At 42.4% G+C, this 18,281-nt stretch overlaps 2 protein-coding genes across 3 annotated transcripts in view; one reads left to right on the top strand and one right to left on the bottom strand.

Moving 5' to 3' along the window:
- Positions 1 to 1,493, bottom strand: part of LOC121575376 (endothelin-converting enzyme 1) — a 43,099-nt gene extending 41,606 nt beyond the window's left edge. The window contains exon 1 of the mRNA XM_041888440.2: positions 1,333 to 1,493. Within this exon, the coding sequence (XP_041744374.1) occupies positions 1,333 to 1,338 (6 nt within the window). The 5' untranslated portion in view covers positions 1,339 to 1,493. The remainder of the gene's footprint in view (positions 1 to 1,332) is intronic.
- A 3,709-nt stretch (positions 1,494 to 5,202) lies between these two features.
- LOC121575375 (alkaline phosphatase) lies at positions 5,203 to 17,187 on the top strand. Of its 2 annotated transcripts, none has more exons than XM_041888437.1 (12): positions 5,203 to 5,325; positions 7,595 to 7,723; positions 8,913 to 9,032; positions 9,863 to 9,978; positions 10,304 to 10,478; positions 11,117 to 11,292; positions 14,960 to 15,100; positions 15,284 to 15,353; positions 15,495 to 15,629; positions 15,810 to 16,001; positions 16,134 to 16,253; positions 16,413 to 17,187. In XM_041888437.1, exons 2-12 carry the CDS (start codon positions 7,654 to 7,656, stop codon positions 16,676 to 16,678), a joined length of 1,581 nt encoding a protein of 526 aa, XP_041744371.1. In that variant the 5' UTR covers positions 5,203 to 5,325; positions 7,595 to 7,653; the 3' UTR covers positions 16,679 to 17,187. The 2 variants fall into 2 exon arrangements, with proteins under 2 accessions (XP_041744371.1, XP_041744372.1); XM_041888438.1 differs by lacking the exon at positions 5,203 to 5,325 and adding an exon at positions 6,890 to 6,973.
- Positions 17,188 to 18,281: the final 1,094 nt, after the last annotated feature.

Raw genomic sequence — 18,281 nt, 5'->3', positions numbered from 1 at the left:
TGCGGACCGCCATTATACCATAAAAATGCAGTCAAAGATTTTTACAACTAACCCAAGATAGACCAGAGCCCGTCGTTTCCAATGGGAGCAAATTAATCATAGTAGGCAGAACAAGCATGAAGGTGGGCAGAGCCAAGCACGAGCTAGTGAGATCCTATTGGTGCGTTCTAGCATTTATTTGCATACTCTGTGAAGTGCACAATAACTGTGGCAAAGGGTAAAGTCTACAAAACACAATCCACTCTGTTTGTTACAGATTCTACTTTTGGAAACAGAAAACTTTACATTTATACATCCGGTGAAATATCTGGCTCATTATTCTATTTGTGGTGCAGTCGCCTTTTAAGGAGTGGCATATGGAAGCTTGTTTACACCTGGACATTACAGCTCAGGTAGATAACATTAGATTACCTGTGTCTGCTGTTGCATGTAGGCCTATGTTTACTGCCAAGAAACTCTCATGCTCACCCTTGGGCCCTAGGTAATGAATAACCACTATACAAACAAGGATGGTGACAAGTAACAAACTAGCCGAATAAACTAAACTCCACGATTTACCATGGAGTTGAGCAGCGACCAGTGAGGGTGGACTGCACAGGAGGTTGGTGGCACCTTAAGTGGGGAGGACGGGTTTGTGGTAATGGCTGGAGCGGAATGGTATCAAATACATTCCATTGTATCTGTTCCAGCCATTATTATGAGAAGTCGTCCCCTCAGCAGCCTCCACTGGTAGACTGGAGCTCTGACTTAACATAAAAACGTTTTTTTATCAAAAACTATGGATTTCAACACCAAAAGAATAGCCCGCATTTACTCATGACATTGTATTGGGTTAATGCGGGCGTTTTATGTGACGTCAGAACTCCAGTCCGCCCACACTAGTTGCTCCTCAACACCATCCTAAATCGTAAAGTTTAGTTTAGTCAGCTAGTAACAAACCAACTATGGATTTAACATTAGCCTATAATTTTTTTCCTACAATGAAAGTGTGTTCAAGACATAGTAGAAGGCTTTATCTGCCTACATGATCATAATAAGGCAACAATTATTAAGTCAGTGAGTAGGCTAGACTAAAATGCAGGGAATTACTTGTTTTGGTAATGCAGAAACCAGTTGCCCCGGGAATTATGCTAAAGTTATTACCTCATGTCATGGTCGCAAACGTTAATGAAAATCGTAATTGCACACTATACTTTTTTTTTGCGCACCAGGTCATCACACATAGATGCTCCAAATGTAGATGATTTGTTAACAGCAACGGCAGCCAACAAATTCAGTTCATAAACATAAGGTTTGTAATTAAGACACATTTGATATGGAACAGGTTCTTACCACCATTATTTCAGCTCACTCCGTCTATACGGTCCTCTTATGTGCCTTCAGCGGACAGCTGTTGGTGTGCCAGACGCAATAAACGAGCGACAAACTATTTTCGGTCATATAGTGCGAACATACAACGAGAAAGTACCACGTAAATATTGAGTTTCCATGCTGACCCTTGAAATAACATTTCCACCCAACAGCAGAATGAGAAAGGACGGTTCTCTATTATTCTAACCAATAGGATTTGAGAAATGTGCGGGTCTTAATAAAACATTTTTATTACCTTTTCTTAGAAAATTCCACACTTTGTGGTGCAATTAATGTACAAAAAGTTCTTAGGAAAAAATGGTCGCTATTGACTAAGTATCCAAAACACTAGGCCTATGTATTTACAGTACATGATTGCCTAGGCTATGTAGGTACAGCTAGGTACACATTGTTATATTTTGCCCTACTTAGGTTCCGTGTAGCTCAGTTGGTAGAGCATGGCGCTTGCAACGCCAGGGTTGTGGGTTCAATTCCCACGGGGGGCCAGTATGAAAATGTATGCACTCACTAACTGTAAATTGCTCTGGATAAGAGCGTCTGCTAAATGACTAAAATGTAAAATAAATTACAACTGCTACCTGTTTTGGTTTATGCAATTTTAATGGATTTGCAAATAATCTATTCCTAAGGGAGATATATAATTGATCTAAGGCAATCATTCTAGGGTGAGGGGTGGTTTAGCTGAAATTAATTTAAATGTGTTCATAAGGATTACAGAATTTAAGGATTAAGGAACCTATTGTTGACTGGGCGTTTCTTTACAGTCTTAACATGCAGAGCAATCATTTAAAATGTGGAGATTAAAGAAAATAAAACTGCAATAAACTTCTAAAGTAAACGAGTGCCTAATAGGATCAGAGGGATTATAATGCCGTCATTTTCACAGTTCTACAGGACATTTGTGAAAGTTGGCCTTGAGTGACATGCTACTAGGCCTATTGGTGATGTAGAAGGTAACAAAGTATTGGCTCTGGCTGGTCCAGTCTTTGTAATCATCCTTTGCTATAATATAATTGTATTTTTGCTGAATATGAAAATAAAACTAACAGGAATAGGAATAGCAGAGGGACTCAGATGGTGTTTTAGCCTATACTAAGTAGGCCTTCTATTATTCAGTTCAGTAAATAATTGTATCCAAGCAATTCATTGCTACTTAAACAGAAGAGATGTATATTTTTCACCATGACAAATACTCTAACATGTTATAGCCTCCCTCCCTCACAACGAAAATGCAAGTCCTGCTATGTCTATTCCCCTTCAATTGATACACTGGTGGCAGTGGTGAGATGATCCCAGTAGTGTAATTGTTTGCCTGTTCACACTGGGGTTTGTGTGTTGGATGCTTGGAGAGAGAGGGTAGGTAGTGTAGCTTTCCTGTATGAGAGATAGCCAATATAACATTGTGTGAATAGTCACTGGTCTCTAGTTACATCTAAAGTATACAAAATGATGAACAAAAATCACTGAAGATAAATTGGTGCATTATGGCGTGTTCAGGTGCTAGTCAGAACTAGGTAAAATAAAAAATAAAAATCTTGCAACTAGTGACTGCAGGCCGCCCAACAACCTGCCCGCTTGACCCCATCCCCTCCCCTCTTCTCCAGACCATCTCCGGTGACCTTCTCCCCTACCTCACCTCGCTGATCAACTCATCCTTGACCGCTGGCTATGTCCCTTCCGTCTTCAAGAGAGCGAGAGTTGCACCCCTTCTCAAAAAACCAACACTCGATCCCACTGATGTCAACAACTACAGACCAGTATCCCTTCTTTCTTTTCTTTCCAAAACTATTGAGCGTGCCGTCTTTAGCCAACTCTCTTGCTATCTCTCTCAGAATGACCTTCTTGATCCAAACCAGTCAGGTTTCAGGACTGGTCATTCAACTGAGACTGCTCTTCTCTGTGTCACGGAGGCTCTCCCGCACTGCTAAAGCTAACTCTCTCTCCTCTGCTCTTGTCCTTCTAGACCTGTCTGCTGCCTTTGATACTGTGAACCATCAGATCCTCCTCTCCACCCTCTCCGAGCTGGGCATCTCCGGCGCGGCTCACTCCTGGATTGCGTCCTACCTGACCGGTCGCTCCTACCAAGTGGCGTGGAGAGAAGCTGTCTCCGCACCACTTGCTCTCACCACTGGTGTCCCCCAGGGCTCAGTTCTAGGCCCTCTCCTTTTCTCCCTATACACCAAGTCACTTGGCTCTGTCATATCCTCACATGGCCTCTCCTATCATTGCTACGCTGACGATACACAACAAACTTCTCCTTTCCCCCTTCTGATAACCAGGTGGCGAATCGCATCTCTGCATGTCTGGCAGACATATCAGTATGGATGACGGATCACCACCTCAAGCTGAACCCTGGCAAGACGGAGCTGCTCTTCCTCCCGGGGAAGGACTGCCCGTTCCATGATCTCGCCATCACGGTTGACAACTCCGTTGTGTCCTCCTCCCAGAGTGCGAAGAGCCTTGGCGTGACCCTGGACAACACCCTGTCGTTCTCCGCTAACATCAAGGCGGTGACCCGATCCTGCAGGTTCATGCTCTACAACATTCGGAGAGTACGACCCTGCCTTACACAGGAAGCGGCACAGGTCCTAATCCAGGCACTTGACATCTCCCCGTCTGGATTACTGCAACTCGCTGTTGGCTGGGCTCCCTGCCTGTGCCATTAAACCCCTACAACTCATCCAGAATGCCGCAGCCCGTCTGGTGTTCAACCTTCCCAAGTTCTCTCACGTCACCCCCTCCTCCGCACACTCCACTGGCTTCCAGTTGAAGCTCGCATCCGTTACAAGACCATGGTGCTTGCCTATGGAGCAGTGAGGGGAACGGCACCTCCGTACCTTCAGGCTCTGATCAGTCCCTACACCCAAACGAGGGCATTGCGTTCATCCACCTCTGGCCTGCTGGCTCCCCTTCCTCTGCGGAAGCATAGTTCCCGCTCAGCCCAGTCAAAACTGTTCGCTGCTCTGGCACCCCAATGGTGGAACAAGCTCCCTCACGACGCCAGGACAGCGGAGTCACTCACCACCTTCCGGAGACATTTGAAACCCCACCTCTTTAAGGAATACCTGGGATAGGATAAAGTAATCCTTCTACCCCCCAAAAAAAAAAAAATAAAATAAAATAAAATTTTTAAAGTGGTTATCCCACTGGCTATAGGGTGAATGCATCAATTTGTAAGTCGCTCTGGATAAGAGCGTCTGCTAAATGACGTAAATGTAAATGTAGGAAACTTCCGACTTGTTAACTAGTTGTAGTAGCCTATACACGTGCCGCGTTCAACCAGTTAGCAAGTCGGAAATTACCGAGTGTCCTAGTTCCGACTAGTACATTAACGCGGCATTAGGCTATCGAGGCCAGGGTTAATAAATCTGTTAAATCTAGTTTAAAAACAGCTTATTCTTAGTTCATAGATTTGTTTAATTCTGTAATAAACAGTTATTGGTTGAAACGGTGTGCTTATTTAGCTGCTTGCCACATATACTGTATCAGTTTAAATGGCGCACTGCAATATACTAATAATGGTAAAAGTCAAAATGTGTGCATTAAATTTGGCAAGCAACTGTATTCTTACACATTTAAAAACTAGGCTATAAAGTCATGACAGTTTATAAGCTACTTATAAACGTTTATATTAAGTATGTAGACCTATAATATGTTTCAGTTTAGTATTTCAAATGCAGACAATGAACTCGATTGATTTAAGGCTTGGATTAAATATTTTGAGTAGACCAAATGCAACAGTGAAACTGGTCGACAGGCGGCACTCACGATCCAGCTCTTCATATTATGGTGCCATTATTTATAGGGTGGTTTCTCGCCATCGTGGTGGGATACCAACCGCTATCCTCAGCCCCCAAGACAGAGCTGGTGCATAGCCTTATAAAAGGATTGTCAAGAGCGAAAGGAAGACACAGACAGAAGTGTTTTGCTACAGAAGCTTTAATAGAGGCCGCAGTAAGTGTATTCCTTTAACTCTTTGTATTAATTGACTATTTTTTGGAATATCAGGCGATTTCAATGCTTTATCGAGTGCAGGCTATTTAGAAAATATCAAAATAAAATATCCTTGCAATTTGCTGTATTGTCAGGAAAATCGGTGCAATTGAAAATGCTACTACATGTGTATCGCTTAAAGCTATATTACCCTATATATGTAGCTGTAGTATAAGTTTGTGTGATTGCAGATTCTTTTAGGTAGAACTCGCATTCTTCCCAACACGTGATTGAACATCAATACAACAATAGCAGTACCCTCCCTAAGGGTGAAGTTTTTTTTATTATACCAATACTACACTAAATCACATATGTAGGCCAATAGCCAGATTCATTCATTTTTGGTTGATATCCTGTGCTGTTGGATGTTAATTTTGATCATAAAAAGGTCAACTAGTATTGAGTGCTCAACTATAGTAATATTAAATGTCAGAATTCACAACACAATAGTTCTCCTGAAAATAATTGTCATAAGGTACTGTTTCCCACCAATAAAGCTGAAAAGGTGGAGAATACACAGACAGAGACAGACAGAATGATAGAGCAAATATTTCAATCCATACATTTGGATTGAGCATTCTGCAATTTACTCAATCTGGCTGGCAACATCCTTCTTTTCAGGTTCTTCTTTTAACCAATGTCAGACAGTCATTGCTCCCTAGACATGGCCACTGTACGTACCAGTGATGCACATGGATTATCTTTCAAGTTGATTTGTGATTGAATTGGCACTAATGGGGTGGAATGTTTAGCCTATGCTGAGGAGAGGACGATATCATCTCATCTACAATTGAGCACTTCAAATGTCTCCTGTATGTGCCTTATCTAATGACAGAATTAATTACTCTTTGTATGGTCTTATGTAGCTATTCATGGGGCCTTTATAAGCGCTACAGGCATTAAATCTTATCACCTCCTCAACAAGGCAATGGTAGTTCAGAGGGGAAATAATGCCAGTGCTAGAAACATTTAAACATTACAAATATCACCATAGATATCCTGTACACAGTGTACAGCATACCCTAGGATAAGATCCAAACAGGCCAGTTGGAACACAACATTGATTGAGCTGGATTGATTCCTTCTTCTCCCATTACATTTTAGATGGGCCAAGGTAATCTGTTTGGGGGAATGTGTCTGAGGTCAGTGTTATCCCAGAATGGAGGAACCTGTGTCACAGAGCCCTGAGCAAAACAGAAAGAAAGAAGGAAAATACATAAATAAAGTTGCACACTCTAATTATAATCCCAAACCCTGAGCTCATGAACATGATTAAACCTAATCCCAGCTCCATTCAAACAGATCGAACTCTGTACAGGGACCCAGTTTATCTCTTAGAAGTCAGCTACAGAGCTGGCAGGTGAAACAGGAAACATCTGCCTCTGTCTTTGATACGGATTGGTATTCCAACCGGGACACTTTTCTCCTTGACACCATGGACCGAGATGGACTCTCGATGGTGGTGACCCTCCTTTTCTCTTGCATTCTCCTGGTGGTCATCCTGAGACTGCTCTGCTACTTTACCTGCAGGCTGGCTAGTATGCTGCCGATTGGTGGGCCCGGCCACTTCTGAGCTTTACTCAGAGGATATGCCTGCATCTGTGGCACGGTAAAACCTCTCCTCTCCTTAGAGACCAGCCTAGCAGCTTTATATGAGCCCAACTACAGCATGTTGTATACTAATGCTGTAGGAATTGCGTTGTCTGTTTTAATAGCATGAAGTAACAGGGCTCATTCGCACACAGTTTCAAGACTTTGTGAAATACCATTTTCTTTCAAGCACGTGTAACAATATATTTGCCAAACTCTCTTCTTTATAAACTCTGAACCTCAATTAAAAAACGTTCTCTCGTTTACTTGTGGGTGGAAGTGTCCTGTCAATCATTTGGTGTTAATCGGCTTTGTTATGGCTGTTAAATCTCTCTGTGCTATGGCCCACAATCCCATTAAAGTGACCTTGACCACAGCACAGGGGAGGGACAGGGGAAGGACAGGGGAGGGGGGTGTAATAATAGATTAAGGCTGGCTGCTCAGGGCCCATGTGGCCGGGTTGGGACTACACTACCACAATACCATTCCTTCTATTCACTGTGAATGTCTAAGTTGAAACCTACCTACTTTCCCCATTCTTTGCTGCACTTTAACGCAAACTCATCATCAACTTTATTTCTGTGAATCAACTGAATTTTGTGTGTTCCTTCATCAACACTGATTTCTCCTTATTTTACAGACTCCCTCTAGTTTGGGACGTGGTATGTGATAACAGTACAACGATAGAGAGAAAGCATCATGAAGGTGACAATCCTGCTCATCTGCTCCTGCCTAGCCTGCGGAGGCCTGGGGAAGCCACAGTTTCCTGGTAATACACACACCTGTCAATAAATGTAATGTCTCTTAACAGCATCCAGCTGTTTGACTGAAATCCATCAGGAAGAGCTGAGAGGGGACACATACTAAAACAGATCTGTTTCTCTCCCCTTCTCGCTGAAGTGTGCACTTGTTCACTCCCGTTCATAGATATAAAAGGAAAGGGACAAGTTTAGGAAATGTGGTGGAAAGATCCTTTAGCACATGCATACACCAATCCAATGCTCCTGAAGTCCTTGAGGAGGAGTGAATAAGTGCACACTTCAGGGAGAAGGTGAAGAAACAAAATTGGGCTTTGATTTATTGGAGATGTGACATGTGCAGAAGTCTTCAACTGCTCTTTTTAAGGAAGTGACACTTATCTGTTGTTTATGCATCCTGTTTAGAATAACACGGCTTGTTAGAGTTATAATTGTCAGTCTATTGACCCAACTGAACATAATTCACACTGCATTTACAGTACGATGCTAGTGAACTTCATTTTCTCTGTTCTCTCTACAAAATGACCAGAATCATTTAGCTCCTGAAAGATTATTTACAGATCAGGAGAGGTTCACAAAATGGATTCCAGATGTGTAATATTTCTCCCTATAATGTAAGAAGATTAGGTTCCTTCTTATCGTAACATCATTTAATGTATGTGCTGGTGTATAGTAGGCAACATGTGATTTCAGAAATAAGAAGCTTACATGCTGGAGATGTCAGAGGTTATATGGTTGGCAGTGGCAGACCCTACAGAACATGACATTATAAATACAGTACATGTGTATGTGCTTATGGTCATCCTGTTGGTCTCTTGATATTATCATCCATACTTGTTCGTATTATATGTCATGCTGAGACTTAAAACCAGTAACGAAATAAGTTACTCACAAAGGAACTTTGACATCGTCTGGGGGTAAAACATTAATTAGAAAGGTTATAACTAGGTTATGAAATACAAGTGAAAAAGTAAGTGATGAACGCCAATGTTCTGTACATTACCTAATGAAATAATCTTCTGTGTTCATCAAGTTTTTGCCATCAAAAAATGTTTCCCTGGAGGAACCTCAACGTGTATTCCATTTAATTTGGGCATATTCCGTCCCACTTGTCCCAGTACTTTCACAGGTGTTACAGATAATTTCTGATGGCCTCTTTCCCTCCTTATTTCAAACTAAAAGTCTACCTCCGTGTTGCAGACCAAGAGAAAGATCCCTTGTTCTGGAACACATGGGCCCAGCGTACTTTGAAGAATGCCCTCACACTTCAGAAGCTCAACCAAAACACTGCAAAGAACCTCATCCAATTCCTTGGTGATGGTAAGTCATGATTACAGGAGCCTTTTTCATTCCATGAGTATGTGCCATACTGTATGATGAAGTGAAGTCTTAACTCTATGCAATCAAAGACTTTATGTGCAGCATACAGATTTAGTATTTTTATACAGTTCCAGATTATCTTTCCTAGTGGTTGTAGGAAACAAGTATTTTGATAAGTATATCCTCCTCATCAATCCACAGACGTTTCCATCAAAACATTCTGGTGGATTGATGTCATCCAGTCAGAAGTAAATAGTATGTTTCAGGCTTTCTAAATCGAATGTTGAATATGGGAGCCATCGAGCATTACAAATATATGCTGCCAGTGCCAATGGAAAACATGGCTTCTGCTTTGTGTTATGTTATGTAGTGACCCATTAAACTGTCCCCCCCAAAGGACCTTAACTGTCTATGTTTTATATGCAGCAGTATACAATGTACCTTTCTCTATCATGTATGACAACCATGCTTAAAACAGTCATGCTGGATAAATGGAAAGTGCACGTCAGTTCACATCCTCTACAAAAGCATCAATTTTGACACCCATAAAAAAACGAAGGGAAAATAGATAGTCACCTCTAAAAATATACATTTTGTTGACTTGTGAAAAGGCAGATCTCAAGTAAAAGCTATTTTGGCGGGGTTCCTTACCACCAAATGTAGAGTTGTCTGTTCAGTGGGCAGAGCAGCTGCTGTGAAAAGTGACCACAGAGCAATGTTAACCAGATGGAAAACCATAAGGTGTTAATGCATGAGATGGAAAGGCTCTCTATCCCTTAAATAGATTCACACCATAACAGAGCGAGCACTGCTTTGCTTTTGTTGTGTAGGAATGGGCATTCCCACAGTGACGGCAGCACGAATACTGAAGGGGCAGCTGAGCAGACAGAGTGGGGAAGAGACCCAGCTGGAGATGGACAAGTTCCCCTTTGTTGCGCTTTCCAAGGTCTGACCTGGTCTGTTATCATATAGAAGACCTATAGAATAGCATGCATTATTGATCTGGAAGTAATGAATGGTTCATACTTGGCAAGAAGCCACACATCATAGAACTGTCTTTACAGTTAAGGCAGCAGCACATTCCACACATGATTGGTCATGTAGTAGTCTGTGTCAATGATTTTGTAAGAATTTAGAATGTAAAAGGAATTACACAATCTGAGCATTTAGAGGTGATGTTTGGAGGTGTGGATAACACCAACACGGCATGCACAACAATGTCTCCTACTACATTTCTATATAATTCACACATTACTGTCCTGTCTCTGCAGACGTATAACACCAATGCCCAGGTGGCAGACAGCGCAGGTACGGCCACAGCATTCCTCTGTGGGGTGAAGGCCAACGAGGGCACGGTGGGTGTGAGTGCAGCTGCCGTCCGCTCCCAGTGCAACACCACACAGGGCAACGAGGTCACCTCCATCCTCAGATGGGCCAAGGAAGCAGGTACTGTCTCATTATAACCCATGTTTATTCACAGTACCTCTCCACACCAGATCTACTAAGGCTTATTTGGCCATCCTGAGATAAGCAATAGAGACACACCATGATAACATTGTAAACGTAGGCATGCATGCATCTCAATGGGGAGTTTATAGCTACATATGTATTTTCTCAAAGGCAGAGTCTCCCTAGCATGCCCCAACGACTTAGAGACATGGCAGGAATGAAAACAAGACTTCTGGAGTAGAGGTCAGATAGGATCAGGGATCCAATCATTCCTTAGTGACCAGACCAGGCAGGCCTGAGCCCTTCACATACTGTAACACACAGAAATAGATAACTCACATCAGGAACAGTCTTTAACTCTTTAGTTTCTGACCCACTCATCCTCAGTGGAGATATTTGTATAACCACAATTCTCTATCTAACATAGTAAGTACTATAACCATGATAGGTAATCAACAAACAAAAAATACAGAAATGGTCATTTCTCAAATGACTGAAAAATGAACTGACACTCTGTTCAAGTTCAACTAGAATTAGCAGATTCTTTGGAGCAATTGGTTGTCTTCAGATCTGGCAGACTATTGCACAGAATCCAAGCAGCAGGTTCAAAAACTGTTTGTGTGTTTGTTACCCAGGCAAGTCAGTGGGAATAGTCACGACAACGCGTGTGAACCATGCCACCCCCAGTGCGGCCTACGCCCACTGTGTGGACAGGGACTGGTATTCCGATGGAGAGATGCCTGCTGAGGCAGTACAGGCGGGCTGCAAGGATATCGCCAGGCAGCTCTTTGAGAACATTCCCAACATCGATGTGAGTCACAGCATATACACTATATATACAAAAGTATGTGGACACCCCTTCAAATTAGTGGATTCGGCTATTTCAGCCACACCCGTTGCTGACAGGGTATAAAATCGAGCACACAGTCATGCAATCTCCATAGGAAAACATCGGCGGTAGAATGGCCTTACTGAAGAGCTCAGTGACTTTCAACATGGCACCGTCATAGAATGCCACCTTTCCAACAAGTCAGTTTGTCAAATTTCTGCCCTGCTAGAGCTGCCCCGGTCAACTGTAAGTGCTGTTACTGTAAATTGGAAATGTCTAGGAGCAACAACGGCTCAGCCGCAAAGTGGTAGGCCACACAAGCTCACAGAACGGGCCTGTATAGTGCTGAAGCACGTAACATGTACAAATCTGTCTGTCCTCTGTTGCAAAACTCACTACCGAGTCCCAACATTTCTCTGGAAGCAACGTCAGCACAAGCACTGTTCGTCTGGAGCTTCATGAAATGGGTTTCCATGGCCGAGAAGCCGCACACAAGCCTAAGATCACCATGCGCAATGCCAAATATCAGCTAGAGGTGTGTAAAGTTCGCTGCCATTGGACTCTGGAGCAGTGGAAACGCGTTCTCTTGAGTGATGAATCACACTTCACCATCTGGCAGTCAGACGGACAAATCTGGGTTTGGTGGATGCCAGGAGAAAGCTACCTGCCCCAATGCATAGTGCCAACTGTAAAGTTTGGTGGAGGAGGAATAATGGTCTGGGGCTGTTTTTCTTAGTTCCAGTGAAGGGAAATCTTAACGCTACAGCATATAATGACTTTCTAGATGATTCTGTGCTTCCAAATTTGTGGCAACAGTTTGGGGAAGGCCCTTTCCTGTTTCAGCATGACAATGCCCCTGTGCACAAAGCAAGGTCCATACAGAAATCGTTTGTCAAGATCGGTGTGGAAGAACTTGATTGGCCTGCACAGAGCCCTGACCTCAACCCAATGAATTGGAATGCCTACTGCGAGCCAGGCCTAATTGCCCAACATCAGTGCCCGACCTCACTAATGCTCTTGTGGCTGAATGGAAGCAGGTCCCGCAGCAATTTTCCAACAGCTAGTGGAAAGCCTTCCCAGAAGAGAAGAGGCTGTTATAGCAGCAAAGGGGGGACCAACTCCATATTAATAACCATGATTTTGGAATGAGATGTTAGACGAGCAGGATTCCACATACTTTTGGTCATGTAGTGTATATAATATGGATCCTGATATTACAGAAAATATCCAGTAATCATGCTAAAAACAGAGCATTTTTATAAGCAACAACTATTGTCCAAAACAATGATTGCTATTTATTCTGTATAAATTGTTCAGACAGTAATTTGGAGCAACTTGCACCTGTAATGTAATGGCTCAAAAATAATTCCTCTCCTGATTATTCTTGTCATGGATTAAGGTTGCATGGCGGAACCCGGTTACCGAGATTTACTGGGATTTGTTGCCCAAAACCACTCCCTTTTCCCGGGATAAATAACTTTGAGAAACCTGTAAATTATAATACATTATTTATATGAACAGCATGGCGTGAAATGGAACTGTTAAATTATATGTGATGTCTAAATCTGGCTTCTATACGGCCTCTGCATGATACAGTATATCATCAACGTTCAGGGTGTGGACAGACAGCGCATCTCAGTATGGAGCACCGTTCACAATGCATGTAGACCGATCATCTCATTATGGTAACTTTTTTCCTTGTGACAGGTAGGCCTGCATTTGCTGCAGCATAGTTTGTGCTACAGTAATATAAAGACCAAATACGCGTCTAATTTACCCATCTCCATCTGGCTTACGAGGGTCACCATATGTTTTTATTGTAAAGATTATTTTTTTAATTGCAGCAACAGAGTTTTAAAACAGCCTATGGGTTATGCATAATAAGCTTCTAATTTATAGCCTCTTTCTCTTGCATGCAGGAAAAGCTAGACTAGAATAGACTCTATTTTTTTGTTGTTGCATTTCTTATACCAATAGACTATTCAAAGAGGGATGCAAGCTCTTGGTTGCTGAATGTTAAATACAGCAGCCAATAGAACTCACGGGTAGTTTGACAGAAAAGCGAACGCGCGATGGCGGTAGGCTATAGCATTTATTTATTCAGACCCATACCCATTCAATCTTTGTGAAGAGAAGTGAAAGCCTTCTGCATCGAATTGTAGTCCTATATTATTCAAGGTTGCAATTAGAATGATAAAGATAAGGACAATGAAATGTATTTCATTTAGCCAAACTGTTGAAAGGAGGAAGGAATGAAGCAACAAGAGAGAAAAAGATGAGGTAGGCTAATAACATTAGGGGAAATATTATGAAAAGGTATAGATGCGTCAGTCTACTATTTATATACTGAACAAAAATATAAACGCAACATGCAACAATTTCAAAGATTTTACTGAGTTACAGTTCATATAAGGAAATCAGTCAATTGAAATAAATGCATTAGGCCCTAATCTATGGATTTCACATGAGTGGGCAGGGGGGCAGCCATGGGTGGGCCTGGGAGGGCATACTGTAGGCCCACCCACTTGGCAGCCAGGCCCATCCAATCAGAATGAGTTTTCCCCACAAAAGGGCTTTATTACAGACAATCCCACAGGTGAAGAAACCGGATGTGGAGGTCCTGGGGTGGCGTGGTTACACGTGGTCTGCGGTTGTGAAGCCGGTTGGACATACTGCCAAATTCTCTAAAACGACATTGGAGGCAGCTTATGGTAGAAAAATGAACATTCAATTATCTGGCAATAGCTCTGCAGTCAGCATTCCAATTGCACGCTCACTCAAAACTTGAGACATCTGTGGCATTGTGTTGTGTGACAAAACTGCACATTATAAAGTGGCATTTTATTGTCCCCAGCACAAGGTGCACCTGTGTAATGATCATGCTGCTTAAATCAGCTTCTTGATATACCACCCCTGTCAGGTGGATGGATTATCTTGGCAAAGGAGAAATGCTCACTAACAGGGATGTAAACACATTTGTGGACAAAATGAGAGAAATATGCTTTTAGTGTGTACGGAACATTTGAGATTTTTTTATTTCAGCTCATGAAACATGGGACCAACACTTTACATGTTGCGTTTATGTTTTTGTTCAGTGTACAAATAAAACCTATTATATTCCCAAATTAAAATCAAATTCGCTAGCCTGAACGATGTTCGTAATTACAGTCCATATAATGCGGGAGAATACAATAGAGTACACACTCAAAAGGAATAGCCTACTGGAGCCAGTATCATTTATTTACCCAAGAGAGCATATAGCTAGCTACATCTATGGGCTTTTATGTTTTTCTGTCCTGCGTAATGTACAGTAGACTATCATACTGTATGTAGGCTATTGGATAACGGCACAATCCTTTTTTGGGATAGGGCTCATTAAATGTCTTTAATGTATGGCTCATCAGGCTCAGGTAGCATCAGGCATGAATTTTCGATCAACGCTCTAATCAAATCCAGACAGGCCTATTTATATGCTTAAAAATGCTTTTGAATGACACTTCCGGTTTTGGCGGGAAATACCAGGTTACCCGGGAGAAAAGTGATTTATTCTCGGGATGGAACATTTGTAAAATACCAGGAAAATATTCAACCCTACCGGGGATGTCCATAGATATAAATCAAATGTTTTATCTCTATGGTGGGTGTCTAGGTGATTATGGGAGGAGGGAGGAAGTACATGTTCCCCAAAAACCAGTCAGATGTGGAGTATCCTGGAGAGAAGAAACACTTTGGTACCCGCATCGATGGAAGGAACTTGGTGGAGGAGTGGAATAACAGAATGAAAAACAAGGTCAGCTGTTTAGTCTGTCTTAGTCCTTCTCTCTCCTCTTCTACCATGTCCTGCTGTTTCTTCCTTGTTCTTCTCTGTCCTCCACCTTTCTCAATCTTTCGTATCAAGAACATTTGAATAATTTTAGGTTGTCACAGGGTTAGATCAATGCCATATGTATTGTTTTATTTTTTAAATGATCAGAAAGCCCACTATGTATGGAACAAGAAGGAACTTTTATCGCTAAATCCTAATAGTGTGGATTACATTTTGGGTGAGTGATTTTTAAAAATTGTTGCTCTATACTGATTTCACGATCGGCCTGTTTCATCTTTTGTTTTCATGTTAACCACTGTTGATCATCTTCTCTACCTATTTCTCAATATAATAAACCCAGCTTCCCGTGTTAACACAGGTCTGTTTGAGCCGGGAGATCTTCCCTACGACCTGGAGAGAAACAATGAGAGAGATCCTTCCCTGACAGAGATGGTGGAGGTGGCCATCAAGATCCTGAGGAAAAACCCCAGGGGATTCTACCTGCTGGTGGAGGGTGAGTGTTGTTTTACACTCTGGCACCAGTAAATACTGTATCTGTTGCATAAGGTTAATTAATAATGTATATCATGTTGAATGTGAAGTTTGCACAGCTGAGGCTGCTTTGCCAATGCTGATGCTAGATTTTCTCATCTGCCTGAGAGAGAGAGAGGTTAACCAGGCTGTGCGTCGGCAGGGGGGCGCATTGACCATGGGCATCACGAGGGTAAAGCCAAGCAGGCCCTGCATGAGGCAGTGGAGATGGACCGGGCCATTGGCCACGCCGGCCTCATGACCAGCATATATGACACAATGACTGTCGTCACTGCTGACCACTCTCACATGTTCAACTTCGGAGGCTACACGCCAAGGGGGAACACAATATTTGGTGAGAAATGGATGATTTTGCAACCATGTATTGTATGTGGCTACACTCAGTCATCAGTCACTTGGATGTTGTGGATGTTGTGATTAATTGTTTGTGATGGAGATGGTTGAGTATTTTCCTCTCTATCCACAGGACTGGCTCCCATGATGAGTGATGTGGACCAGAAGCCCTTCACCGCCATCTTATATGGGAACGGACCAGGGTTCAAAGTAGTCAATGGTCTGAGAGAGAACGTCTCCACCCTTGACTACGGTAACTGAAATCTTATCATCAATGCAGTATTGCCATTTTGACAGTCCTCTTTCTTAGAGAACACCACTTGGTCTTTGGCATGCCAGAAAATCATCCATCTGATCCCTTTCTCCTTCCCTTTCTCTACCTCCACCCTTTCCCTTCCCTCCCTCTATCCAGAGGAAAATAACTACCAGGCCCAGTCTGCAGTGCCGCTGAGTATGGAGACTCATGGAGGAGAGGATGTGGCTGTGTTTGCTAAGGGCCCCATGGCTCACCTGCTGCACGGTGTCCACGAGCAGAACTACATTCCCCATGTCATGGCCTATGCTGCCTGCATCGGCCAGAATAGAGACCACTGCATGTCATCCAGTGGAGCCTCTAGTCTCAGCGCTGCTCTGCCCAGCCTGACAGCTCTCCTCACACTCACCCACCTCCTCTGCTGACCTTTCACCCCAGCCCCCCTCCTGCACCACACCCACCCCTCCTCTCTGTATACATGTATTACTCTCACACCTTTTTTATAGTGTCGATATAATGTGGATTTTATTTTTTCTAATGTTGATTTTTTTTAAATAATTCTGTACAGTTTAATTACTTTGGGACAACTGTAAGGACATTTAAAGTGGAACTGACAGTGTTTTAACTACTTTGCAGATATGAAACAGAAAGACAATCACAATATCAGTCAAAAATATCAAATTCCCAGTTTATGCTACAAAACCAACTTGATAAGAGGTTTTAAAAATTGGTTCTATTTGGCTCAACATTACATGACGTACACTAAGGCATTGCTGGCAGAATAGATGGATGCAGTTCAATGCATGATTAATAATAATTCATATATAATTGGTAGTCGAAGAAATACTGCTATCAGCTTGTAAATCACAGCTGGCCTGGTACATTGTTTGCTGCCTCCATTCGGGATGCACTATTTCAGTTTCAATTACTCAATATTTTTGACAAAAATGGGTGAATGTCAATACAATCAAACTAGCAAGGGCAATGATCACAAGTCAGTCATAATGTGGCTAATATGCTAGCATATCTATTTATGTAACTAGCTAAAAACACAGAGCCTAATGTTAGCTAGATAGCTAGCTAGCTGCTAGGAGGACGTCATGAGTGAGTGAGGACGTTCACCGACTTTTTCCCCTCGTATCGTTTTTTCGGTGGCTACATAGCTAGAGATGCACGTGTCATTTGGTTAGCTAGCAAGAATAGTTAATCGCTTTGCTAGCTATGCTGAATGACTGTTATCCAGTTAGCACATCTCTTGCGTTCTTCTCCAATTTCAGAGCACTCTTGTCTGAATGTGCCAGAGCGCTGAATAACTGATGAATTTATGAACGCGCAAGACCTGCTGAATATGACTGTGTCAGTAACCGTAGGCAAAAAAAGTAATAGTTAGTCACGAACACTCTATATAACATGTAAACAGCCTAACCAGCTCTGCTAGGGTGAGTAAAATGGTAATTTGTGTCAACTTTGGCCAGTTAGCTTGAGTGCTTGGTTGGGAAAACGCATGCATTGGCAAGCAAGCTGCAGAAGGACAGGCTATTCCCCATCATTTATCAGTGCAATTTTGATGGCCAACTAGCTGAAAAAGTTTGAGAGGGTTGTTGTTGATGTGCATATAAGGAAATATAGCCTACCTTTTTATGGTTGTTTGATCAATTGGACTGTAAAGTTCCCAAATGTAAGTGGACTCCCGTGGTATTTAGCTACATTTTTGCGATGTTGCAACTGCCTGTAAACACACAGTCCAGTTCAAAGTGAATGATGGCAGGCCCTTGTGGGAAATGGCTTGTTTGCATATAAGCCTACTGTACATCTAATTGGCTATGGTGCACCGGTCTGCGTAGGCTCCGGTCCTGGACGAGACAGATGTTTTTATTAGGTTTTATTTACCGCAGTGTCTATTAATTGTCCAAACGCATGGCCGCTTTCCCACTCTATATTGCTATAGAATTTGCACTAATACCTTAGTATACGTAATTCTCAAACATTCTAAGAATTTATGAAAACGTGAAAATGACCATATCGAAG

The sequence above is a fragment of the Coregonus clupeaformis genome, chromosome 10 (assembly GCF_020615455.1).
Source record: "Coregonus clupeaformis isolate EN_2021a chromosome 10, ASM2061545v1, whole genome shotgun sequence".
Classification (NCBI taxonomy): domain Eukaryota; kingdom Metazoa; phylum Chordata; class Actinopteri; order Salmoniformes; family Salmonidae; genus Coregonus; species Coregonus clupeaformis.
The sequence above is the reverse complement of the archived record's forward strand: the minus strand, read 5'-3'. Positions and strand labels throughout refer to the sequence as shown.